The sequence below is a fragment of the Xenopus laevis genome, chromosome 4S (assembly GCF_017654675.1).
Source record: "Xenopus laevis strain J_2021 chromosome 4S, Xenopus_laevis_v10.1, whole genome shotgun sequence".
Taxonomy (NCBI): domain Eukaryota; kingdom Metazoa; phylum Chordata; class Amphibia; order Anura; family Pipidae; genus Xenopus; species Xenopus laevis.
The window spans coordinates 76,558,602-76,585,729 of NC_054378.1; the positions used below are offsets into that span (position 1 = coordinate 76,558,602).

Here is a 27,128-nt window from a genome sequence, read left to right on the forward strand (position 1 = left end):
TCAGGGTAATATACTTTATTTTTGACCACTTAAAATATAGTTTTATTACAAAAAAAATTTGCATTTACATTGAATCATCAACACATCACATTTATGTGACTTTTCTTATTCAAATGTACAGATATTTATTTTTCAGAGCTTTTGGGAAAACAACCAAAAGTTTAAATGTTTAAAATAGGACACAGGCAATTCTTGACGCATTTACAGTAAGTGCCAAACGCAACATGTTCTGTTCCACCTGTGTTCGGCACTTACATGGGTCTTTGAGAGGACGCCCCATTAAAGAAGAATTGAGTCTAGACCTGCGCTCCCCTGTGGTTGAGCATATAATATATGGTTATCATGTACTGGTAAAAGCTGCTTGTTTGCTATAGTTTATATAAATAAGATGTTGTGCAACCATGGGAACAGCCATTCAACCTGGAAAAAAAGGAGAAAAGGTAAAGATTACATAGCACATAACAGGTAAGCCCTGTAGAATACAATAGTGTTTTATCTGTTATCTGCTATGAAACCTGTGCTTTTTTTCCCCAGAGTGTGTGTTGTATTTATAGATATACATAAACACGTTTTGTTTTTAATTTCAGGGGGTTATTTACTAAAAACAGGATTCTCATTACAAAAATGTGTTTTCCCCTTTAAAACTCCAACCAGAAAAACACTGTGCTATGCAGTGCCAGTATTAATATTAAAAGCTGAAGGATGAGAGAGACCAAAATCATTCAAAACACTAAAGGTAGTTATACTAATCTGGTTCTTAATACCACCAAGGGCAGTTATCAAATTCACAGTAAAGTTATAAATATGCTGTAACATTCACTTTAAAGGGGTGGTTTACCTTTAAGCTAACTTTTAGTAGGTCATAATATGACGAATTCCAAGCAACTTTGCAATTGGTCTTCATTATTTATTTATTTGTTATCGCTTTTGACTTATTTACCTTCTTCTTCTTCTGTCTCTTTTCAGCTTTCAAATAGGGGGTCACTGACCCCTTCTAAAAATAAATGCTCTGTAAGGCTACACATTTATTGTTATTGCTACTTTTGATTAGTCATCTTTCTATTCAAGGCCTCTCCTATTCATATTCCAGTCTCTTGTTCAAATCAATGCATGGTTGCTAGGGTAAATTGGGCCCTAGAAACCAGATTGCTGAAATTGCTAACTGGAGATCTGTTGAATAAAAAGCTAAATAATAATAAAAAATGAAAACCAATTGCAAAGTATCTCAGTACAAAGCTCTCTACTGCATATGAAAAGTTAATTTAAAGGTGAACATCCCCTTTGAAATTTAAGACTGTAAGTAATTAACAGAGAATACAAATCCCTTAGGGTCAGCAGACCTTGTATATGTATAATTTATATTTAACGGCTAACAGGGGGACAAAGTCTTTATAAAGAATCAGGTCAGTGTAGTGTAAACCTGTGGACTGTATTTAAATGTATTTTTAGTCTCCTGTACCCCCCACATCTGTAAAATATAGTAAAGTAACACTTTTACTTTAAGCAATAATATGTGGCCTGAGAACTTTTATATTGATAAAAGAGAACCAAAGAAGCATACTGCACAGAAGAATAGTTCTTGCCCCTTTACAGTGGAGCTTGCACAATTTTTACCCTGGTTTTATGGGAAAGGCACTTTCTACAGTAAGCTGCCAAGATAACCTCTTGCCTTATATCTGTAGCATAATTATGCAGTCATTCATACTGTTTAAAAAAAAAAAAAAACCACACGTACATCAGAAGATATTTTTTAAAAATTGATTTCCCTTTTATATCAAACCAGCGTTTTAGAAGGGCTCTTGGCAAACAAGATAAAAGTGGGGCTTTGATGCTACATTGCCAAGATATTCAAGAGTAAGAGAATCTGTAAAAGAGAATCTGGTGAGCGTGACGTAGATCAGCCTCATATGGCTCCTGTGCATTGCAGTGCAGGTCCATTACAGTATGAAAAAATGTGCTGGTATTATATTCCCAGTCAGGTATGTAACTCTGGTTTAGTCACAGAGTGGCTCATTATAATTATCAGGTAAGATACCAGGGTTACAGCTCATCTATATGTTTCATAAAGGAGTCTCCCGTGAGCTTCTCTTGGGCTTCCTTCATTGCCTCAGTCACTATAAAACAAGCAAAGAGATGTAATGAGGCAGAATGCATAGAGCTTAGCAAAAAATACATGACTAAAGGCCCAGCTAATAAGCATACAATGTGTCTGAAAACTACTTATAATACACAAAAGCCATGAATATCCTTATAAATGGTGACTAGTGATGTCATCAGTTATAAATGGGGAGTAGTGATATAATTTGTCACATGACTCACTAAAACGTGTGTGTTATAATAAATAAAGTACCCCTTTTTGGAAAATATGAAGATATTAGAAGTAACCTCGGAGTACCATGACCTGTATAAAAGCCGGAGGCCTTCAGTCATGGGACTCCTCTGTGACTTTTAATATCCTTATATTTTACAATAGGGGTTACTTTATTCACTATATAAACTGAACAAGTGCACGGGTGCTAATAAAAATAAATACTTTATCTAGTGATCACATCAGCAATATGGCAATATACAACCTCAACCAAATAAAGCCAATAAAAAAGTCCAGTTCTGAAAATCATCATCATCATTTATTTATATAGCGCTGTCAAGATACGAGATACGCAGTGCTTTAAAATGCAGTAAATAAGTATAGCACAGCATCATACAATGCAAGCAAGGTTTCATTTTAGACTTGGTACCACCCTTGATTTTAGAAACAGTGTGGCAGGAGGAAGTGATATTTAGATTATCTTTCCCAGCAGAGCCCCCCTATACAATAAATTTCTCCTTATGTATTATGCTTGAGGCAAGGCTGGCTCTGATGAATAGGCAGTAGCTATTTTCACTATACATATTAAGGATTTTTGGAATAATCACAATTGGCAGAATATGAAGTGCCACAGGGCTCTAATTATCCTTTTACTAAGCCTTGAAGGAGAACGAAAGCTTACCCAATAATCTTTGCAGAAATAAAAGTTCACAACATAGTGTACCGAGTCGCTAAGTTAATTCAGTGTTACAGGCATTTGAAGAGTTAAAATCTACACTCCTAAATGTCTTTGTTCCATTTATCATATGGCAACACCAGGGTAACCAGTTGCTCATGCATGAAAATTCCTCCAACCGTGAGCGATGTCAATCAAAGAAGCAAAGCAGCGATCATAAGTGGAATGCGGCTGCACGTAGTGTTAGTTCACACGAGGAGATTTTGTCTCCTGGAGACTAATCGTCTCGTCGCGAAAATCTCCCTGAACTGCCTCAGCGTGTTTTCCCATAGGCTATAATGAAAAGTCGCCTGTGCTAATGCACACGCAGCGACAAAATCTCCCCGAATCTCCTCGTTTGAACTAACCCTTAGAAGGGAAAATGCCTCAGGTAGTGTGAGGATAGAATGCAAAGAATTTTGTGAATTTTTTGAAAAGAGCAGCATACAGAGCAAATGAAAGCACTGATAGTAAAAGCAGAGTTTCAGAATTCTCTGAAAAATTTATGAACATGCAGTTAAAATGCATTACACTTAGGGGCAGATTTATCAAAAGGTTGAATTTCGAAGTTAAATATACTTCTAAAATTCGACCATTCGGCTATACTTTGACTTCGAATATCGAAGTCTAAGTTTTTTTACCGAATTTGACCATTTTGCGGTCGAAGTAAAATCGAACGATTCGAATGATTTCAGCGATCGATCGAACGATTTTACTTTGACTACAAAAAACTTGCATTAGAAGGTCCCCATAGGCTAACATAGCACTTCGGCAGGTTTAATTTGGCGAAGTATTGAAGTCCAATTTTTATTTTTTAACAGACAGTACTTCGATTATCGAACGGTCGAATATTTACTTTGAATCAAGTCGAAGTAAATTCAAAGTTGTAGGATCCTATTCGATGGTCGAAGTATCCAAAAAATTATTTTGAATTTTGAATTTTTTTACTCGAAAATTCCCTTGAATTCACTTCGCCCCTTGATAAATCTGTCCTTTAATATCAACCTTTCCTTGTCCTTTAATTAAGGCTTGAAAAAAGGGCTACTTAAAATCTTTTTTGCATCTAGATTTGGAGTTCTCCTGAACAATTTTATTTTCTGCTTGTGTAAATTTGACGTAAGTTTTCTCGGCGTACACCCGACCCTATAATGGGAAGAACAGTTTACAGTCTAGAACTCTTAATTAACTAACCTTCTCAAATGGCAGAACCCATCCAACAAGTTCTATTTCTCTAGGTCTTAACTAGGGTTAACAGGGTTGTCCTTTCATCAGTTCATTTTAATCCAATGTTCAAGCCATAGATTTAAGTTTCAGTATCTAATCAGCATTTGTCACAAATAGCTTAAAGTTACAGTAGAACAAATTGTTTAGCTCTTCTGCGATTAGCCATATTATACTAAGGCAAAATACTTTTGACTGCGTTCTGCTAAACGGGGTCATTGCATTAATCTGTATCAGCATTTCACTAAGTAGTAAATAGTAATATAATGCTTCTACTAATTGATGGGAGTAAATGCTCTCTCTTTTTTTTTTGTGATGGTGGATAGATTACCAAAAAAAACAATATTTGTTTATAAACACAGACAGCAAGAGACAGACAAGCCCCTTCTTATCAGTAATATATTTCAGGCCTAATGAATGATGATGAAAATTAACAGCATAAGAAAAAGTCAATTCAGAAGAGAGAGTTACAGTAAGTGCCAGCAATGTGCACATACCTTGTTCAGCAGTGTTGTAGAAATACTTATAACTTGGGTTTCCTTTGGAGTTTATAATCTCAGGATGAACTTTACCAGAGGGATCTGCAATAAACAATGTAAAGAGACTCTTACTTGCACAGCAACATGTAATATTACATGATCCAGCAATGGCTTAAATGAGAAACCATGAAGTGCAAGTGCAGCATGTCAATCATAAGCCAACATCTAAAATGGTCAAAGTGATCATAAAACGAGCCTACTTCAGTAAGAACAATACACACACACAAACGGAGGGACACCTTTAGTATCAGAGTACAATATGCAAAATTGCAATAAACTGTGCCTTCTTTACTCCTGTACGCAAATTATCAAGTTTGCATTGGATATGGACATTTAATAAATAGCTTATAATGATACATACATTTGAAGAGCTGTGTAAATACCTCTAGGTAAGTGCAAAGGAAACCATTTGCATTCAGTTCATACATAAACTAGAAGATTTAAAACATTGTTTACCAAGGAAGAGTATTCTAGGGATGTAGCCACCATCTGGGCTTAAAGATTCATCTTTTGGCTCCTCTTCATCCTAGGTGAAAATAACGTTGCATTAGTAAATAAATCTTTCCAGTAAAATGAGTACGAGTTGGTGACAATTTCAGTGAATTTGTGCATACATGGTATGTAATTTCAGAATGAAATGAGAGATGTTCACCTTCCACAAAATTAAACTTTACACTTCAATATTAGAAAAAAGGTCAGTAATAGAAAGTGGTTGGTAAAATTCTGGAGAACTATCTGAAACCAACTGAACTAAAAAAAAGTTTTTGAAGGTGAACAACCCCTTTAATGGCCGAACAGAGAAAATGTAGTATGACCTAAGGAGCACCATAATACACACAGTAAAGACAGTGGCAGACGGGGGGAGTGCTTTGTCGTCATCTGGAGGAATCAACCAAAAATACCTGCCCCTCCGAAGCCAGTAGAATTGCTGCATATAACATACTTTACATGCAACAATCCCAAGTAACGGTACTAAACTGTACTTTTTCCACAATTTTCATCTATTTATGAATTTTACACATGTAAAGTGATTTACATGATGCATTTCAAATGGATCTGGAGGTGCAGATATTTTTATGTAGTTTGATGTGACAATTCTTACAGGTGACAGTTCCCAATCTGTCATTGCCCTAATACACAGTGGATATAATTGGTTAAGTGTTAACCCAATTTGCAGCTGCTGGCTGAAGATGCCAGGAATTACAGTGCATATCTGTATGCCACAGGCATGACTTAAAAATAACTAAAAAACATATAAAAAAACTCTCTCACCTCCAAGTTAACCATCACAAAATTATGTGACAGTTCTGAAATCTCCTTGCTCTCTGCAAATTTTGGCTTTAATGCTGTAAATAATACAAACCAGAGATCATACAACAATGTTATTTCTCTGAACATCTAGAATCTATATTTATCATCTCTACAAATAAACCAGCGTCTTAGGCTAACATTGAAGGGGTGGTTCCCATTTGAGTTGACTTTTCATATGATGGTATGTAATTCAAAAACTTTCTTCCGACACTTTCAAAAGGGGGTCACTGACCCAGGCAGGCAAAAAACTATATCTCTGTAAGGCTAAAATTGTGTTACTTTTTACTTATCTATTCAGTCCAACTCTTAATCATATTTTAGTCTTTCTTTCTAATTACTGCATTGTTTCTTGGTTAACTTGCTTAAATTCCATAATGGAGAGCTGTTCAACAAAAAAGAAAATAGTCCAAAAACAATAACAAAGACAAACTGCGCATTTTTGCAAAATTAGTCTCTGCATCATACTAAGTTAATTAAACAAAGAACAACACCTTTACACCTGTAATTTAAAGGAGAATAAAACTAAAAATCATTGGGAGAAGTAGCACTTGTTTGAGAAAAAAAAAGAAAAAAAAGGGTTACTTTTGTGCAGTGAACAGCCAGCCCTCTTGCCTGCTTCCAGGTATTCCAGTCACTGTACAATTTAGTAATCTGTATTTTTTTTTTATTAGAGACAATCCCGACTTGAGAGTACCAAGTACAGGTACAGGCAAATGTCATTTAACACAGTCCTCTGCAGAGATGCAATCTTATAAGCCAATGCTATTTTCTGGCTGTACAAAGACTTGATTTTCAAAATATTATCGTAGTACTGTGATATTGGCTAGGTTACTTAAATAAAAAAATGTTGTATCTTAGCTACCATGACATTCTAATAAAGTCATTCCAAGTAGCAATGGTGAAACAGAAATACTTTTTACTTTACTTTATTTAATTCAAGTACCTTTGCAGGCTCCGCACCATGTCTTGTGGATCACTAGCATAAGAGGTAAGCCACTGAAAAACAAACAAAAATCATATATAAAGTAATGAAACCATAATGTACTGTTGTGCTATACTGTTATAACTGGTGTGTTTGCTTCAGAAACACTACTATAGTTTATATAAACAAGTTGCTGTGTAGCCATGGGGGCAGCCATTCAAAGCTGAAAAGGGAAAAAAGGCACAGGATACACAGCAGATAACCGATAAACTCTGTAGAATACAATGGAATTCTTTGGAACGCATCTGTTATCTACTATGTACTGTGCTTGAATGGCTGCCCCCTTGGCTACATAGCAGCTTGTTAATATAAACCAGGAGTGCTCATACTTTACTTATGCGGGGTCTACTTTTAGTGATGTTGACCCATTATGATCTACATCCATAAAAAGCATTGTTAGCATTCCGTGACATGGAAAATATTACTTAAATATTATATTGATTTGTGAGAATTTATATTGCTATATTTAAAAAACAACTATTTCTGTGTAACCGTAACATCATAAATATCTGAATGAAAAGCATGAAATAGGAGGGTGATTTAGACAAGCGGTTTGTCTTGAGATCTACCGATTACCAGCTAAAGGTCTACTGGTAGATACTGATCTACCTTTTGGGCACCCCTGATATAAACTATGGTTGTGTTTCTGAAGCAAATACACCAGTTTTACCAGCACAATGCAACAGTACATTAAATTGTCATTCCTTCAAAACACTTTCCTTTAAGGCGGTGTTAATGTTTAGTATGTTATAGAATGGACCATTTTAAGCAACTTTTCGATTGGTCTTCATTATTTATTTTTTACAATTTTTTAAATTATTCAGCCTCTATCCATCTTTCAAATGGGGGTCACTGACCCCATCTAAAAAATGAATTTGTAGCCGTACAGCGCATTTGTTTGTCATTGCTACTTTTTATTACTCATGTTTCTATTGAGGCCTCTCCTATTCATATTACAGTCTCTTATTCAAAGCAATGCATGGTTGCTAGGGTAATTTGGACCCTAGCAACCAGACTGCTGAAACTGCAAACTGGAGAGCTGCTGAGTAAAAAGCTAAATAACTCAAAAAACAAATGAAAACCAATTGCAAATTGCCTCAGAATATTACTCTTTACATCATATTAAAAGTTCATTTAAAGGTGAACAACCCCTTTAGGAAATGAGGCTTAAAGGGGTAGTTTACCTTCCAACACTTTTTTCAGTTCAGTTGGTTTCAGATTGTTTAAAGACTTTTTCCAAATTCTTTCTATCTTCTAAGTCTGACCATTTTTCACCTTCTAATGCATTTCTGGGAACTGGGGGGTTGCAGACACTATAAACTGGTCTAAATTGATACATTTAGTTGTCCCTGACAAGCAGAATTCCTGAGTTTCATTAAAGGCTGCTGTTAGAATTGATACAATAGTTGCTAATACTCCAGAGATGCTGCTGAGCAATGTATCAACTAAATGTTGCAAAATTGTAACAGTTCAGAATCTGCATCTGAATTACTGAACTGCCAGACTCAAACACCAGACACAAGGACATTAAACTTTAAAATTAGATTTTGGAAAGACTGTAAAAAAATGGAAAGTAAATGAAAAAAGAATTTATTTCTGGGGAACAATCTGAAAACAACTGAACGTAAAAAAAAAAGTGTTTGGATTGTTAGGTGAACAACCCTTTTAAGGGAACATTTTGAGGATCTCCTTTTAAATAACTTTCAGAATTTATCAGAAAACTTACCTAGAAGTGGCTTCCTTCTTCCCATCTTCCAGGGTTCTCCAATGGATATGATCCCCAAATCCTGCCACAGTATAAAAAAAATATGAATGAGATGTGCAGCAAAAAGTGTTGGGACACCATAATTAGAATCCGGCAGTATGCCTAGGTGTGATATATTACACTACCTGCGAACTATATACTTCCGACCATACAGAGAATCAGTGCTTCCCCTTCAATTAGCATTGGCATACAGTGTCTTTCTAACCTGTGTATTGAATTTAAGATCGGTTATATGAAATATTAATTAACTCATTGCTTGAAAAGGTGTGCACTCTTGTGAGTAATGAAGCCCAAAAAGCTACAATCTGCTTTGCAAAAGAAATGTATTTATTGAAAAAAAAAATGACCTTATAAAATATCTGCATATGGCAAAAGTAAGTGAATCCTTAGGATTATCAAATAATTTAAAGGTGAAATCCGAGTCTGGTGGTTTCAGTCAATGGGTTGACAAATCAGGTGTGAGCAAGAGACACTGCAAAGCCACACATACAACACATCTGTGGATGAGTATCATTGCTCTCTCTCTCTCTCTTATGCATAAAAAAAGGGCATAGTTATGTGACATTAAAACAATTACGATATAGACAGTTTTCTCAAACCATAAAATCAAACATTTTTGTGAGCAATTACAATCAGCTTTTAATCCCTTTGGCAAAGATCATTTAAGAAAAATGACTTATAAATAAGACGTCACTGGAAACTTTCATATTTCCTGGTTTGGCAGACATAATCACATTAGCCAGAAACAGAAAAAGCAGCAACTATGTAATGGTGCTCAATATGCTGCCATTTCTTTCTTCTATTGTACAGTGTGTCTGCTGTAGAAGCCATTGTCTGGATATATTTACAATGGCAATGCTGCTTATTTTTGGTAACTATTTAACCTTGAATGCTTCTTAAATGAATAGTAACATCAAAAAAAATAAGTGTTTTAAAGGAATGAAAATATAATGTAGCGTTGCCCTGCACTGGTAAAACGGGAGTGATTGCTTCAGAAACACAACTATAGTTTATATAAACAAGCTGCTGTGTAGCCATGGGGCAGCCATTCAAGAACAGTATACACAGTAAATAGATAAACTCAGAAGAATCCCATCGTATACTACAGAGCTTATCTGTTATCTGCTGTGTTTTCTGTGCCTTTTCTCCTTTTTCAGATTTGAATGGCTGCCCCCATGGCTACACAGCAGCGCATTTGTATAAACTACTGATGAGTTTCTGAAGCAAACACGCCAGTTTTATCAGTGCAGGGCAACTCAATGTGTTCACCTATATTTCCTTTAGTCTAGCTTTCACTTAGAGGCAGTATGTTTCTGTCCTGTTATGTACTGCTAGTTCTGTTTCAATGTAGCAGAATCGAATAGAAGCTCCTCCTGCACTCCCTGGCCTACGTGTTGATTGCCCGGTGCACGGTGACAAAGGGATCCTCCAACTGCAAGTAGGTAAGAAATCACTGGCACTCAAAAGGCAGGTGCAAGCAGGGACAGTCCCTTGCGTTTTATTAGCAGAAAATGCAACGTTTCGGGGTCAGGCCCCTTTATCGCTTGATAAAGGGGCCTGACCCCGAAACGTCGCATTTTCTGCTTATAAAACGCAAAGGAATGTCCATGCTTGCAACTGCCTCTTGAGTGCCAGTATTTTCTTACATACCTCAATGTAGCAGAAGAAGTCAGCCCTGCATTCTTCACAGATATGTTAACCAGCTAGTTTCTGATAACATTGCTGCTAAAGTCAGAACCACCAGAACAAAGAATAGAATGGGACCATCAAATACTATTTTCAATAGCAGTTATACTTCTAAATAATAATGGCATAATTAATGTAGATCAGAAACTTACTAAGAATTAGCAGGTAAATGGGAAGGAAAATGTTGCTGGAAGATTTTTTATTCTTAAAAAAAGGACACACAGTGGGGTGGGGTAAAATATATGCAGCACCAGCAATCTAAATGCATTTTGTGTACATCGTGTTCCTTAAAGAAACCCAGAACATTAGCAGCATAAGAGGGATGCAAAGCTCAAAAACGGTAGCCCTGCATTTCCTTAAGTTTTTAGGAGGTGCGCCTGAAAATCTTAAGAAAATTTATATTTTGTGAACAAAACAAGTTATGCGTTATACTGCAGGTTACACAATAGTAATCTTAAATAATGATATATTTACTGATCACCCACATATCACCGTCATCTGCAACACACAAGGCTCCCAGAAACACATACTAATAGCTGTGAAACAATTGTACTGTGGACTAGACACTCTCTGCAATCTTACACGAGTTTTCCCTCTAACAAAGTCACTATACTAATTCCTAGAGCTTTCCCAGATCAACTCAAGCCCATGTATAAATCAACACAAAGAGAGAGTTACCTCGACCGAGTCCTGTATCGGCAAACACCGGGGCAAGAAATAGAAAGCATATAGAGAGCACAGCCAGCCCAGCTGCATTAAGGTACCGCATGTTCAACAATAACTCGAGTATGTAAGACAGAAAACCGGCGATTTAAGTGAACAACTTGCACTTCATGGACGTATAGTTCCTATCGCTCAGACAGATAGATTATACCACGTGACAAAGCACTCCAGTCATAGGAAGAGTCGCTTCTTCTTACAGGAAATAAGAATTCTGGGAGGGCGGGAGCTCGGAATCGAGGAAGGTCATAGTGATTGGCAGACAGTGACAGGCGTAGCTTAGACTAGAGGACATTAATGTTACTGTAGGAGAGCAAGTCATATGATATATGTTCTGATGGCATTTTAAAGAGTAGTATAAGCATTAGGATTGCTCTCTTACACCAAATGACTATTTCCGAGCTTATGGCTGATATTAATAACAACATATTTCGCAGCGCTGAAACTATGAGGTCTTTAATTTGCAGGCTAGGATAACCATAAAAAAACCCTCTCCATATGGAACTGTGGTTATGTGTCCACTGCCTGCCAACTAAGTAGAATGGGGCTCAGCTGCCCAAAATTAAATTTATCCTGACCGTGCTCTTTACAAAACAACTTTCTAGCTTTAGGGAACCCTCAGGCCTGGATTTGTGGAGAGGCCACCCAGGCCTAGGGCGGCAGGATTTTAGGGGACGGCATGCTGCCCAACCACACCCACATTGGTTCAGTAACACTGGGGATGTACAGGAGATACAATAGTTTTTTTAAATTTCCTGTGCGCCAATCCCCAATCTTTTTAAACAGGAGATAAAATATTTTGTAATATTTACGTTTTTTTTCTTTTTTTAAATTTCCTGTGCACCAATCCCCATTGCTTCGGTCCCGATGATGAAAATTTGAGCAAATAAAAGGGAGGGGACGGGCAACGGACGACAGTGGGCCTAGGGGCGCCCGCTATGTAAATCCGGCCCTGGGAACCCTAAGCACACATAGATGTCAACAAACTACTTGTTGTTATTGGAAATAATGGCCAATTACAGCCAGGAATTTTGACTCCTTAATTCATAACTATGTTTAAAGTGAAAGGTTTGATAAAATATTTAGGACTTAGGGTTAGGGTTGCCACCTGGCCAGTACTTTACCGGCCTGGCAGGTAAAAATTATGGTTGATCCCAATTTTATCAATAGGGAAAAAAGATGAATATATAGGCCGGTATTTTTTTCCAGAAAAGGTGGCAACCCTAGGGTTAGTTGAAGCTGGCCCAGATTGGCAAATGCCAGAGGGCTGCTGTAAGATTACAAAGTCACTATTGGGCTTGTGGGTATCATGGCAGGGTTTATTATTCATAAAACAACCTGCAGCTCTTGCTGACTGATACAACCCAGAATCTGGAAGATGTAGAGTACAACAACAAGTAAAATATCTTGCAGACTTCTCTGAAGCTCTGATATGAAGTACTGACAGCTCCCATCTTGCCTTATGTTGTCTTACAGTAGCACTTCCTTCTCCAATAAGAAGAGCTGCTGGTGATGCCCAGTGATGTTATATTTCTTTTTTTCTCTGCACACAACTGATACTGTTTGATATTGAGCAGGGTGCTCAGGGCAATTGCCTTCAACTATCCGATCCCTCTATCACCTGTGCACCAGGTGTTCATTACACAAGGCCAGGGTGAGCGAGCGGTGCTTTGTATCCTTCAACTAAACCCCCACCAAATACATCTTATTCATCTGGTTCATATGAGTAAAAGGAACAGTTAAATATTCTGACTACAAATAGAAGTATTCTTAACTTCACTTATCTAACAGTGCTGCAAGGCTATTGCTGTATTGATTTAGTACTTTGGAACGTCAAATTACCAAACATCATAACTGATTTTTGCAGCAAGAGATATGCTGACATGTTAAAACTATCAAGATATATAAAAACCTGTTTGTGAAACAGGATGTGTTTCTAAATTTATGACATATAGTGTCGGACTGGGACACCAGGGGCCCACTCTAAGTATTATTTTCTTCCTCTCCTCACTCAACCTCTATTCTCCTATTCTCTTTTCTTTACATGCTATAACCTATTATTCCATCCATTTAGCCTCTTTATTCTCATAGAAATAGACAATGACCATGAAATAGGCCAAATGTTTAGAAGCAGGAGGGCCCACTGACACCTGGGCCCACCCGGAGTTTTCCTGGTATCCCGGTGGGCCAGTCCGACACTGATGACATACTTTATGTGTAGAAGTGTAAAATTTAATTTTTCACCTTCTAAAGCAGCTCGGGGGGGGGACTCTTTAACTGTTCTTAATTGATACATTTAGTTGGTACATTTGTTATCTTTGGTCCTGCTAAGCAGAATCCTTGAGTTTCATTAAAGGCAGCTGTTCGAATTGATAAAATACAGTAGTTGCTAATAGTCCATAGATGCTACTGATAAATGTATCAACTAAATGTAGCAAATTGTAACCGTTCAGAATTCTCCTGATCACTGAGCTGCCAGACGAAGACACTATAGAATGGCAAAAGATAAAAGATGGAATGTAGTTGAAAAAAGTCTTACTTTGTCTTTGTTTATGGTGAACAATCTTAAAATAACTGAACTGAAAAAGTGTTTGGAAGGTGAACAACCACTTTAATGTTCATTTTGTTTAGATACTATGATAACAATATTATTTTGGGTGTTTTGACACGCTCAGTAAGGCAAGAATGATACTATTTTGCTCCAGGCATCCACTTTCACGTTTGTTTACTTATGAGTGTTTAATACAATGTCTGGCAACTAACAGACTTTTTGGCATCTTTTTCAGGTGGTGGGTTATTTAGCGTTACTCTTTGTACATCACTTTAACCTTGAATATGCCATTTTATAATTTCAACCCTCTGTGTGGTGCACACTTGTGGCTGTGTACCTATGCAGTCTCCCTAGTGGTATTTAAACAGAAAAGGGCAAAACCCAAACTCAGACAAACATCGGTTCAATAAATGTATTATGTTGTTCACCACTAAGGACCTGTGAGTTTGGTATTGCATGATATTTTATATATAAATAGCAAACAGCCCTTTACCTAGGTGTAATGGGATATAAAGAAAAATAGACCAACAATGTGAATGTATATATTTAGAGATATATACAATGTCGGACTGGCCCACCGGGATACCTGGAAAACTCCTGGTGGGCCCAGATGTCAGTGGGCCCTCTTGCCTCTAACCATTTGGTTTATTTCATGATCATTCCCTATTTATTTATGGGAAAAAGAGGCATAATAATGGAAGAATAGAGTATAGTATGCAGAGATAAAAGAATAGGAGAATAAAGAGGTAGAGTGAGGAGAGGAGGAATAATAGTTTGGAAAGTGGGACCACGGTCTAAGGTTTTCTGGAGGGCCCCTGGCATCCCAGTCCGACACTGGATAATAGTAAGAGAGAGATATAGGTGGAAAGATAAATACAATATACATCCAGACACCAACACACACAAAACTACATTTGTTTTTTATGTTAATACAGTAAAGCATCATGTGATATGAGCATGGTCTTCTATGAGCTGGCTATCATAATGGCCATCAATGACCGCCCGCCAGTTTCGGTGCATTTGATCACACAGCATCTATGCACGTTCAGAAATAAAATTATACACTTTACATTGTAAAACTTTAAATCTTTATATACACAAATAAGGAGGAGGGTATGCTCTATCCTCACTGAGGGACACGGGCAGCCAATGAAACTAGTGTTGGACTGGCCCACCGGGATACCAGGAAAACTCCCGGTGGGCTCAGGTGTCAGTGGGCCCCTGTGCTGCTAAGAAAAGGGGCTTGACAAAGGGGTTTTACTCCCCGAAACGTTGCATCGCACTCCGCATTGAAATACATTTTTGAAGATTTCTCACAGTCCTGTGTGCCGTTGGAATTCCTTTGCTGTACTCTGCTAATAGGGTTGCCACCTGGCCGGTAAAAATGATGGTTGATCCCAATGTTATTAATAGGGAAAAAAGATAAATATATAGGAAGGCTGGTATTTTTTTGCAGAAAAGGTGGCAACCCCAGCTGCTAAACATTTGGCCTATTTCATGGCCATTCCGTTTCTTTGAGAACAAAGAGGCTAAATAGATGGAATAATAGGTTATAGTATGTATAACTAAAAGAGACTAGGAGAATAGAGGTTGACTGAGGAGAGGAAGAATAATAGTACTGAGAGTGGGCCCCAGGTTTAAATGTTCCTGGTCTAAGGTTTTTGGGTGGGCCCCTGGTGTCCCTGTCCGACACTGAATGAAACAATGGCGTGCAGCTTCAAATAGAGAAAATGATATATACTGAATTATTGCCACGATAATTAGCCATGTATCTTCTGTATACTCCTGTAGCCAATCGCCGCGTCTAACACAAAATCGCCGCCACCGAAACAAATCACTCATGACGCTTACGTCACCATGACCTAAGTTGTCCATCCTTCTACGTACGTTACGACGTTAAGTCCCACCCTTCTCCCGCACTCGCCATCTTCGTTACCGCGTGCTGTTTGTAGGTCTCTTCAGCTAGGTAGGTGCTACTTTCTCTGCTGAATCGGGAGCTAGCGGCGGCCATTGAATGGTCACTATACACCCCTAGGATACCGTGCGCTTTAAAGAACTGTAGGCGGTGTGTAGGCCGACATAGGCCTTGTTGTTTTGCTGAGTGACTCCATCGGGCCTCTGTGTGACTCCAGTCTATTTACTGAACCCTGTGCGGGTTTGGAGAAAATTGTAGGCTGTTCAGCCTTGAGGGTCATGAATCATTGTCGTGTGTTGCCGAGTGTGAGCTGCATGCTATGCCTGCATTCACATTGGCTTCTATCGGCTGCATTTGTGCTTTCTATGCGCTCTTTTACTTCCACATTTTGGTGTTTATTACTTTTAGTTCTTCCACGATTTGCACATCTGCTAAGTACTTGCACTGGATGCGGGAATTATCTGCACCTTTGGCAAGAGAATTATCTGTGACTGGCAAGAGGTTTAGGATTTTAACATTTGGGAACACATTTAATGTGTTTTTTTTATCATGTGATCTGTGTCTTAAACAAAACGGCAGCATAGGGATCTTTATGGCTACAACAAGATGAGGTTTAGAGTGTTAAAAATAGCTTACAAAATTCAGCCAATCAGGGAGGTACTGGGCCTAGGGGATCTGGTCAAATATAAAATAGCATCACCTTAAAAGGGAGACTATGGTGTTTGCTGGTGGCCTGGCTTTTATTTTATGGCAACTGATTAACCTGTAACTGAGAGCTCTGTATGTCTGTGCACAGGCAGAGATCAGTTTTATTTCATACTAACTGTTTGGAAAATAAACTCTGCTATACTTGAAATCTACCCTCCATTGTACACATTTTTTCCTTTTACCAACTACTTGTAGGGACAGGTTTATTAAATTGATACTTACGCCAGAAATTGCATCTATCATAATATTGTCTTTGCATACTATCTATAATTTTGCCATAAAAGTATATGCAGATGCATTTACATTACTCATCTGATCCCCCATGTTCCTCTACGAGGGGGCTGCCATATTTGAGCTTCAGCAGTCTGTTCCAATAAGAAACTCCAACAGACAAGTTGAGAAGGGACAGTCAGGTTGGCAAAAAGTCAAGTTTAGGATCTTAAAAGTAACAATTACTTGCAAAAGCCGCTCTATGAATGAAAAACGACCATGAGCTATAAGTAACTTTAGATGTACATTTAGTTTATTTTAGTGTCAGTATCACTTTAAGGTTCTAATGTTCAAATTTTTTTTTTTTGAAAAAAAACAAATTAGAATTTAAATGCACCAACTCAAATGTAAAGTTGAATGAGATTTTCCTTCCATTCGTTTTTTTTCAAAGGAAAATTCGTTTTGTTCGTATTAGATTCTAGTTGAATTTTCGGGTCGTTCCCATTTGATTGTATTTTAGACGTTCACATTTTTTCATAACTAATGATGGGAATCCTTGAGCTTATATATATATATCTCTATATCTATATCTCTATATCTTAATATTCAAGAGAACCAGCACTCCCATATATAAAAAATTCTTTTATTTTCGTTACATCAGTATCCAACGTTTCGGTCCCTGCTGGGACCTTTCTCAAGGATATATATACATACATAATTTTTTTTTTTGCCCCTTCATCTGTTAAGTAGATCTGAAAAGTACTTATTGTAAACACAAAGTCTTCTGTCTGGCTTTTCAGGGATGGGTTTCTCAACACCTCTAGCCAAAGTCCTTTTTAGATATAAGGTCCAAAGTAGACCTGTTCTGGACTGTGAATTTATTTTTTTAAAGACAAAATTATACTTATGGAAGCTGCACTATAGGGGTGTAAACATCTAAATCTCTGTTGTGGGTTAAACATGTTAATTAATTGTAGTTTGTAGTAACCTACACTATATCTCTACTTGCTATTTGATAACCAGAAAAATGGTATCATTTGTCATCTTTTCATGTTTTTGTTTTTTAAATAGAGTATAGGCTATAACACACAAGTTGCTGTCCTATTTTGTTGGAACAGCTGGGAAATTGACAATATGTCTAGCCCCATGTCAGATTTCAAAATTGAATTTAAAAAAAATCTGTTTGCTCTTTTGAGAAATGGATTTCAGTGCAGAATTCTGCTGGAGCAGCACTATTAACTGATTCATTTTGAAAAATTTTTTTTTTCCCATGACAGTATCCCTTTAACTTCCATTAATGGAGATGTGAATTTTTTTTTCTTTCTTATGTCTCAGTGAGGTAAAGTGACTGACACCTGTTCTTTAAATGTTGGTAAGCTAGCTATTTAAAGCTGCAAAACATACTGCTGCTAGAAATTGCTCCTTCATGCCTTTAGCTGAGACATTTTGTGGCTCTTTTATTGTGATTATCAGAGAATGTCTGCTGTGTGACACAAATCAAGGACTAATATGGCTAAAAGGAGGAAGGTGCTACTGAAAAAATACTGACATGCATAAGGCAACCTTCAAAATATTATTTTTTAGCACCTTTATAAAGCTGCTGTTCTGTGTAGAATATTTATATCCTCCATGTAAGATCAGTTTAGCCTGTAAAGTAATTTCTATGCTTGTATATGTGTCCAGAAATTGAAGCAAATTGAGTGATGGCCTGTCTGTGTTCTAAGCATTGGGAAATCCAATACCAGGCCAGCTGCCAATTTCACCATGATTTTTACATTCTGTGAATTATTGTATTTATACAATGAGCTTCCCTATCAGCCACGATGCTCACAAATCAGGCAGTAATTGCTGTTACTGTCTATTTTGTGCTCTAAAGTCATTGACAAAGAGATCAAGGGAAATTTGTTTGGGGTCACTGACAAGGGGGCTAAAGGGAGCTGTTGCATTGTTGGAGGATGTATGACTGGAGATATTTACTTCCAAAGACAGAAAATGCACTATTTGAAAAGTATAGAAAAATGGGAGAGGAGCAAGTCTGTGGTTTTTCAAAATGTTGCTGTTCCATAGGCTTTTTCTGTTTGATGGCAGTTCTGCTTTATACTAAAATTGATTAGCACTCTTTAAAACTGCTAAAGTTTTGAAATAGAAAAAAAATCTACAAAGGAATGAAGCCCACATTTTCCTGTTTACATGGTAACCAGCCTAAAGTATGTCATTTTGGTTACCATTTTGTGTAATACATGAAAATGTATTGCAAATGCAAAGGAATATGATTCCAGGTCTGTGGATATACCTCAAAGCAGCAATTTGATTTTGCAGTTATCATGGAAAGTGTAGTGATTTCTAAGTCCCTGTGTTGCCTAAACTAACCTTACCCTCCTGTTCACTGGATTGAGGGATCTGGGACATGTAAAACAATCTGTCTCAGCATGTGGACGTTTAGCCTTTGAGCAAGACTTGTCTCACAGTAGTCCATTTGAAAAGTTCAGGCTGACAGCTGCAATATCAGCTATGTGGGGCTAAAATAGGTAACAGTAGTGCCCCTTAAAGCAAATTTCCATAATGAAAGCAACTGTAATTGTAAAAATGTTGTGCATGCAAGTGATATAGGAGCCATGGACGTGTCTCCCCAATCCTCCATCACATACATTCACATTAGCTGGGGCACTCGGCCGTGAATGCATGCCGACAGCTGTTTGCACCAGGAGCTCCCTGTCTGTCTAGCTGGCTTTGCTCATGGGGGGTGGGGGATGTTTTCCACAATTACAGTGGGGAAGGCATTTTTTGTTAATCGATGCCCTTTCAATTAATAATCTTGATATCTGAATTGTATGTACCCCCTGCTTATTAACATGTTCTGTGTCTGTGCCATAGGCAAAAGTAGTAAGGCAGTTTTCATTTGTGTTCTAATATAAATATATTAGTCTAGTCTTCTTTGCATTGATTGCATGCCTTATCTTATGAAACGTAATGTAAAAATCAAATTGCTTTATCAGTGTAACAGCAGTGTCTACAGCTGTAACATGTACAATACCCTTTTATTTTTTTTAATTTATTTTTTTTAGGTTCAATATGAATCAAGAAAAGTTAGCAAAGCTTCAAGCACAAGTCCGAATAGGTGGAAAGGTTAGTATCTGTTTGCCTCATACTGTTTGTGTTCTTCTGAATTGTACAACACTGCAAAATATGATGGCACTTTCTAAATAAATTAAAAATGTTTAAAGATAAGCCCCCAAAAATTATAACTTTATTTTTGTACAATGAAAGCAGATAATTCTTTGCAGTGTTTTAATATGCATTAATATAACATTTTCTTAGTAGTTTGTAAATGTAATTCCTATTTAAAGCAGTATCTGACTCTTCCTTCCATTTTTTTTCCATTGGCTACTCCAATAATTGAAATAGTGTGTCAGAAGTCATCTGTCTAGACAAGACTTCAATTATCACAGTGCCATGTGCATTCTGTGTTCACAACAGTCGTGCGAAGAATTAAGAGAATTATGTAGGATCTAATTTTTGATGCACTTTTTCCAGCCTTAAGGTGGCCATAGATGCAAAGATCCGCTCGTTTGGCCACATTGCCAAACGAGCGGATCTTTCCCCGATATGCCATTAACAAACATGGTTATATCGGGGGTAATCTGATTGTTCGGCCGTATGGCCGAACAATCCGATTACGATGTGCCGTGGGCTCCGGCGGGATCGGTCGGGTCAAAATCAAACCTGACCGATCTCCGCCGGACGAAAGATGTCGGCACATGCCACGCACAATTCGAAAATCATACGAATCCTCGATTCGTACGATAGGATCTGTGTGTCTATGGCCAACACTAACCCCAGGTCAAAGTAGGTCAGTTTTAAGTGTCATCAGGAGATCAGGATAAGGCTTGCAACTGGACTGATGACTGAAACTTTTTGTTGATAATTTTTGGGGTGTTGCACCAAAAGGGGGGGGGATGTTTGTGAGGGCTGCAAATGAACACAATCAGCAAGCCCAATGTGGTGTAGCAGCCTTTGATCGGCCAGACTTATGTACTCCAGCATTAAATATTCCTGTGTACCTTCAGGAAATATGCACATCAGTTATGAGCCCCCATATTGTGAACAAAATGTTTCTGTAAGATTATGAATTATAACAAGTTCTACAGTATAGTGTGGCAAAGATCAACAACAATAAATTTAAAAATGGTTTTATATTAATTGTACAGATATTTACATAAACAACTTCGGGTGACTTCGGAAAACGAAGCACCGCGAGTGCCATGCCGCTGCCAATTTTTCATCCTAGCATGGGAAAGCAGTTTGGGGAGATTAGTCGCCAGGTGACTGCATCTCCCCAAATCTCCCAGTGTGACCTTACCCTACGGGTTTGAAACAGAATTGTGGTAATGAGGGAAGGACTGTTTATGTGTTTGACTTGTAGGGTGAGAGATCTACAACTGCAGGAATTTTCACTCTTTACTTCCCTACAATTGTCCCCTCTTGCAGGGCACAGCCCGCAGAAAGAAGAAGGTTGTGCACAGAACAGCAACTGCAGATGACAAGAAACTTCAGAGTTCCCTCAAGAAATTGGCAGTGAATAATATTGCTGGCATTGAAGAGGTAAACTATTACAACTGGTGGTCTGGCTTGTAACGTGGTAACACCTTTCTCAGGAATGCATTATCAAAGTCTTCATGGTATGGTGTAGTGTACCACTCTAATATCTGTGTATGTTGGCCATAGAAAAATTACTAACACATGCCTGTAGCGCTGCTCTATGTAGTTTTGCCTCAATCTTTGCTAATGAAAATAGCCACCTGTATCAGAAGATCCCTGCTTTCTTCTTTTAGTGTGAGCTATGTCTCTGACCCATCACATACGTAGTCAAGTCCTTCACTTCATGTGAATTTAAGAGGGATGTGCAAATTACAATTGCCATTGTAACACCATACACGGGCAACTCTGAGTTAGACTTTAAGGGGGGCCAATTTTGAATACATTTACTTGATATAGATTTGTTTTCTTGAAGTATATAGCTCAAGCTTCTTTGTTCTTTGTATAAATTATTTTAATAGTGAATCGTTGTTTGATTCAGGTCCCACAATTCAATACCTTATGGCTGCTGATTTAGGTTTCTGTGTTACACTGCGGGTACAATAATCCAGGAAAACGATTGAATCAAAGACCGCTCCAGGCAGTATTTTTAAACTGCAGTGTGTTTATTAGCAGTGTAGGCACACTACATGTTTTGGGCAGAACTCTTTATCAAAAACAAGGCATTATGGAATCAAATTGTAAGTCCATCTAAGTGATCAAGAAGACTGCCTCTTTCAGCCTGTCCTTGTTCATTAAAAACAAGTCCAAGAAACAAGACTCGGTAATGCCATAGAGCAGTGATCCCCAACCAGTAGCTCATGAGCAACATGTTGCTCCCCAACCCCTTGGATGTTGCTCCCAGTGGCCTCAAAGCAGGGGCTTATTTTTGAATTCCAGGCTTGGAGGCAAGTTTTGGTTGCATAAAAACCAGGTGTACTGCCAACCAGAGCCTCCTGTAGTCTTCCAGTCCACATAGGGGCCACCAATAGCCAATCACAGCCCTTATTTGCCACCACCCAGGAACATTTTTCATGCTTGTGTTGCTCCCCAACTCTATTTACATCTGAATGTTGCTCACGGGTGAAAAAGGTTGGGGACCCCTGCCATAGAGAGAGCCTACCCAGGGATGCACAATTCATGTAGCCCAATTATTCTACATATATAGTCAGCAGTATTAGCCATAACTCTTGTAACGCTTTTTATGATTATACTTGTTACCTTTTCACGGCAGAAGTTCAGTGATGCTTCAAATCTAGCTGGCCATTAATACCTGATAGAAAAGGAAAAATAGTCAATATTTTCTGTTACAAAAAATAATCAATATTTTCATTACAAACTTAGCAATGTCATAAGAAACATTTTAGGCAAGTATAGTCATTCATACCTTTTGTTTGCTGCAATCTAACTTACTTATCCAGAGTGCTTCTCTCTGGAGTAGTAATTTTTACCAATCTCCACCTCTCATTGGTCTTTTTACCACTTCTAAGATCTTCCACTTTAATTGACTCACATTGTGTTTTTCCTCAAAAAAAAAGTCTCGATACAGTGGTATCAGTGTATGTATTAACATTATTTTAACTGCTAAGATATATTGTAAAGCTATCCCAATACATATTAGTTTGACAGTGCAGCTATAGGGAAAATATTTCAGTGGCAACTCATTTAGCAAACTAATGACTGTAATTACTGAAAATGCTATAATTGTTATACTAAAATACAATACATTTTTAGTATCAGATTTGTGAAGTGCAAGTTCAGTCCATCCAGCCACAGCATTATTTAATAAAATTGGAGTAGAAGATTACCTGTCTTTTTCTTCATCTATATATATTGCGAGTGTTGTATAAAAAAATATGATTTAGTTAATAAAGTACCCCCTCTTGTAAATTATAAGGATATTAGAAGTTACCGAGGAGTTTCATGGAACTCTGAGGTAACTTTTAATAACCTCATATTTTGCAACAGGGGTTACTTTATTTATTATAATAAACAAATTTCAGTGAGTTATTTGACAGAAATGACATCAGAACTCACCGTTTATAACTGATGACATCAGAACTCACCGTTTATAAGGATATCATTTACAGGATATTCATTGCTTTTGTATATTATAAAAATATAATCTAAAATGCCCAATACCTATTACTATGAAGACTTGTAGACAAGGCTGCCCTTTGTTGTTTGTGTTAAAAATGATGCTGTGATAAGTGTTCCTTTGCCCAGTCTTCATTTTAGCATGTTCATTAATGTTTTTTTTATTGCTTATTGAACCAGTTTGCCTTTTATATATATATATATATATATATATATATATATATATATATATATATATATATATATATATATATATATATATATATATATATATATATATATATATATATATATATATATATATATATATATATATATATATATATATTATAGTACAAACACCTGCACTCTGTCCACTTTTTTCTCCAAGCCGGGTGCTCGGTCAAAGTCTTTATACATGCATAGAATGGACCAGCACACCGTTTTCTTCAATCAAACGTGTTTATTCAATACACACTGTGCATCCAACGTTTCGGCCCGGATGCGGGCCGAAACGTTGGATGCACAGTGTGTATTGAATAAACACGTTTGATTGAAGAAAACGGTGTGCTGGTCCATTCTATGCATATATATATATATATATATATATGTATATATGTATATATGTATATATGTATATATGTATATATGTATGTATATATATGTATATATGTATGTATATATATGTATATATGTATGTATATATATGTATATATATGTATGTATATATATGTATATATATGTATGTATACTGTATATGTATGTGTATGTAACACATACGTGTTCTGGTATCTCTACAGGTGAATATGATTAAAGATGATGGTACAGTTATCCATTTCAACAACCCTAAGGTCCAGGCTTCACTCTCTGCCAACACATTTGCCATTACTGGCCATGCAGAAGTAAAACAGATAACAGAAATGCTGCCAGGAATCCTCAGCCAGCTGGGAGCAGACAGCCTCACAAGTCTACGCAAGTTAGCTGAACAGTTTCCCAGACAGGGTAAGTTTCTCTGAAAAGCTCAATATAATTGTGGTACTTGGCAGAACATAAACTAATTTTATCCTGGCTAACTAGTTCTACTGGTTTTGAGGACAGTGAGCTGTTTTAATGGCTTGTGTTCACTTCTGTATCTCTGGTTTTATGTTTTTTGCCTAGTGGTAATGATGTTACCAATATAACCAGCAAAGCATAAGCTCTCCAGGAGAGCATTACCAGCTCCAAGACACACAGCTTACTGCCTTGCTTAAGCTAAATAGAGAAAATGATACTTTGCTTGCACGATCAATTGTAAAGGTGTTCACACCATAATTGTTGCAAAGGTCTCTGTATAAACTAGTTCTAGTTTTGCATTTAAATAATAAAAACAAAGATGCAGAATGTTGCAATTCTTCCTGATCATTGTTTGGGTCAAATTATGTTGCAGAAATGTACGTTTCATCTGATTCTCTCAGGCATTAGGTCTGATTTGTTCCACAGACTTCTAACTCATAACAGTAAAGGTATTCCATGGCAGCAGTTTTGCTTATTTTGTCACAAGTGACTTTGTAAATGTGGAATCTCTAATTGTGAGCCTTTTTTATTGTGAAGTTACAATTTTTTTTTTCATTTCCAGTTTTGGATAGCAAAGCATCCAAACCTGAGGACATAGAAGAGGAGGACGATGATGTTCCTGGTTAGTATTATGTGGAAGTTATTTTAAACTATCTTTCAATAGTAAATGAAATCACTAGAAAAGTTGTAATATAACAAGTTGGAGAAATTGACCAGTATATAACCCCTTCCATGGATGACAAATTGCATGTAATTGATTTCTTTGGGAATCATTATTTTATGTTTGCCCACAAGCAGTTTGTTGATGTCAGTATGTGTAAAAATTGGTACTTTATCATTTTGTGTATTTTAATATTTAAAGCCAGTCCTTGTTAGTTTAATAATGTGTTTTAGCTCTTCAGAAAATTGTATCTTACAATCACAGCTAGTTTATAATTTTCTTAATGTATTTTTCCCTAGGAAAACCCATCATGGTGTTGCAGAATTTTTAGTTAAACAATGGCACCTTTGGAGGCAGATCAATAAAACCTTTAGCCTCACTGTAAACTTATATTCCCATCATTCTATCTCTCGCTTGTGTCCTGTCCCAGAAGGCAGGGTTTTCCCCACAAAGGTGAAGGTGGTAGCGATGGCAGAATTAGTATGGCAAGCCAGCAGACCTTTATGTAAACTTTTCCTATATCTCGTCTAAACACGTGTAGTTTGCAGATCTTTCTACTATCTAGATGTGCTTCCTTGGATATCACAGGCGTGATCATATATGTTAAGTAGTGGTAAATGGCGGGGGGGGGGGAAGTTGTATAATCCTTAAATCTGTTACTACTTCTATTAAAATATACCTTTTTTTTATTTTTAGAACTTGTAGGGAACTTTGATGAAGCATCAAAGAATGAAGCAAACTGAGACATGCTGTTCTTTGGAAGATAACATGGACTTGATTTTAACAATACGAAAATCGACTGTGTGGTTCCAAAGTTTTACAAGCAAACATCATGTTAATAGTTCCATAATATAAATATTTTGTATTTTAACAATGCTGCTGCAGCATTTTTCTCTGTGTATTTTGCGTTTTGCACTTCCCCCAGGACTGATCTTTTGGACTAAGTGAAAAATGACATTTGTGTCTGCTTTAAAGTGCTGGTCAGAGAACAGAAGCCCTCTGATAACACCATTTCTTGCCCCATATGTAGAAATAAAAAACATCTTCAGATCTGTATACCTTCCTTTTTAAACCTCTCCATCAGTAAGTTAACCTCTAAACTTCAAAGTATTTTCGTTGAGAATGTGGCTCCAGTAAGTTAACGTGGATAGACATAATGTATAAAAACTCAAAACCTTGAGTTAAAACAAATTAATTTTGTCTGTGACATTATTTTATATATTTTTAACAAATTTATTTTAACATCAGACCTAATTAGTTAATTTCCTAATGAAACCCACTGTGGTGTAATTGTACGTGTGTTTTCTCCACCCATGTATTTGAGCAGAACAACCTGTATAAACTTGTATGCTTTTCAGCTGTCTGAAATTAAGTGGCAGGGAAATTGCTTGTGTGCAATTGCCATAAGAAAGAAACACCCCAAAACTGGTTAATATAAAATTGTCCTAATTTCAGTATTTTCATGCTGTTGGGACTGTGATTGGGCTCATGTACTTTGAAAAGCATTACTTGTGCATTCCTTCTCCCCAGGTTTACCTTCTGGTTTAGGAGCATTTAAAGTATGTCTGCTGCTGCGGTTGGTTTTTAGTCTTGCATATCTCTGGGCACTTATGATACCTCTTTCCCCGACACTGACTGCTGTTCGAAAAGGTTTGCTCCATGAGGGTTCCATTCTAATAGTATACAATCATAAATTGAACTGGAAACTTAAGTCTAAAGAATCAAAGGACTTTTCCAGAGCTCTCCGAGAGATATAATGGTGTGCTGTCAGAACAGAGAAGCTTTCACTTATCTGAAAGCTTGGGGAAGTCTACTTGCAACTGTGGTCATTCTCTATACACACACAGACATTCCAGTACTGGAAGTACAACCCTGAAACCGCAAAATATGTATCATCCACGTGCTGGGGTATAGTGATTTCAAAGGTAGGATCATGGAAGAAGAGGTTACTGGCCTTTTAATTATTTGGAGAAAATCTTCCTCCACTCAACTGCATTTTCTGTTGACAATGCAGTCCTCTTCCAATGGGATTTTCAATCCTATTTGAAAACTGCTTAGAATTAAATTTTCCTTGCATTATAACTGCACTTTGCCAGTGCAGAGGATAAGGGACAATGACAGCCCTCCCATGA

At 37.2% G+C, this 27,128-nt stretch overlaps 2 protein-coding genes across 3 annotated transcripts; one reads left to right on the forward strand and one right to left on the reverse strand.

Moving 5' to 3' along the window:
* On the reverse strand, positions 1–11,419 carry txndc12.S (thioredoxin domain containing 12 (endoplasmic reticulum) S homeolog; the record flags this gene model as incomplete). The annotated part of the gene is given in 8 exon segments (NM_001087287.1): positions 1–229; positions 551–2,114; positions 4,742–4,825; positions 5,240–5,309; positions 6,056–6,129; positions 7,038–7,090; positions 8,803–8,863; positions 11,206–11,419. Coding segments are annotated over 7 exon segments (507 nt in total).
* Positions 11,420–15,614: 4,195 nt separating this feature from the next.
* btf3l4.S (basic transcription factor 3-like 4 S homeolog) lies at positions 15,615–26,050 on the forward strand. 2 transcript variants are annotated; one of them, XM_018260901.2, is made up of 6 exons: positions 15,615–15,764; positions 19,697–19,757; positions 21,120–21,233; positions 24,083–24,284; positions 24,898–24,957; positions 25,693–26,050. In XM_018260901.2, exons 2-6 carry the CDS (start codon positions 19,704–19,706, stop codon positions 25,737–25,739), a joined length of 477 nt encoding a protein of 158 aa, XP_018116390.1. In that variant the 5' UTR covers positions 15,615–15,764; positions 19,697–19,703; the 3' UTR covers positions 25,740–26,050. The 2 variants fall into 2 exon arrangements, with proteins under 2 accessions (XP_018116390.1, XP_018116392.1); XM_018260903.2 differs by lacking the exon at positions 15,615–15,764 and adding an exon at positions 15,840–15,863.
* Positions 26,051–27,128: the final 1,078 nt, after the last annotated feature.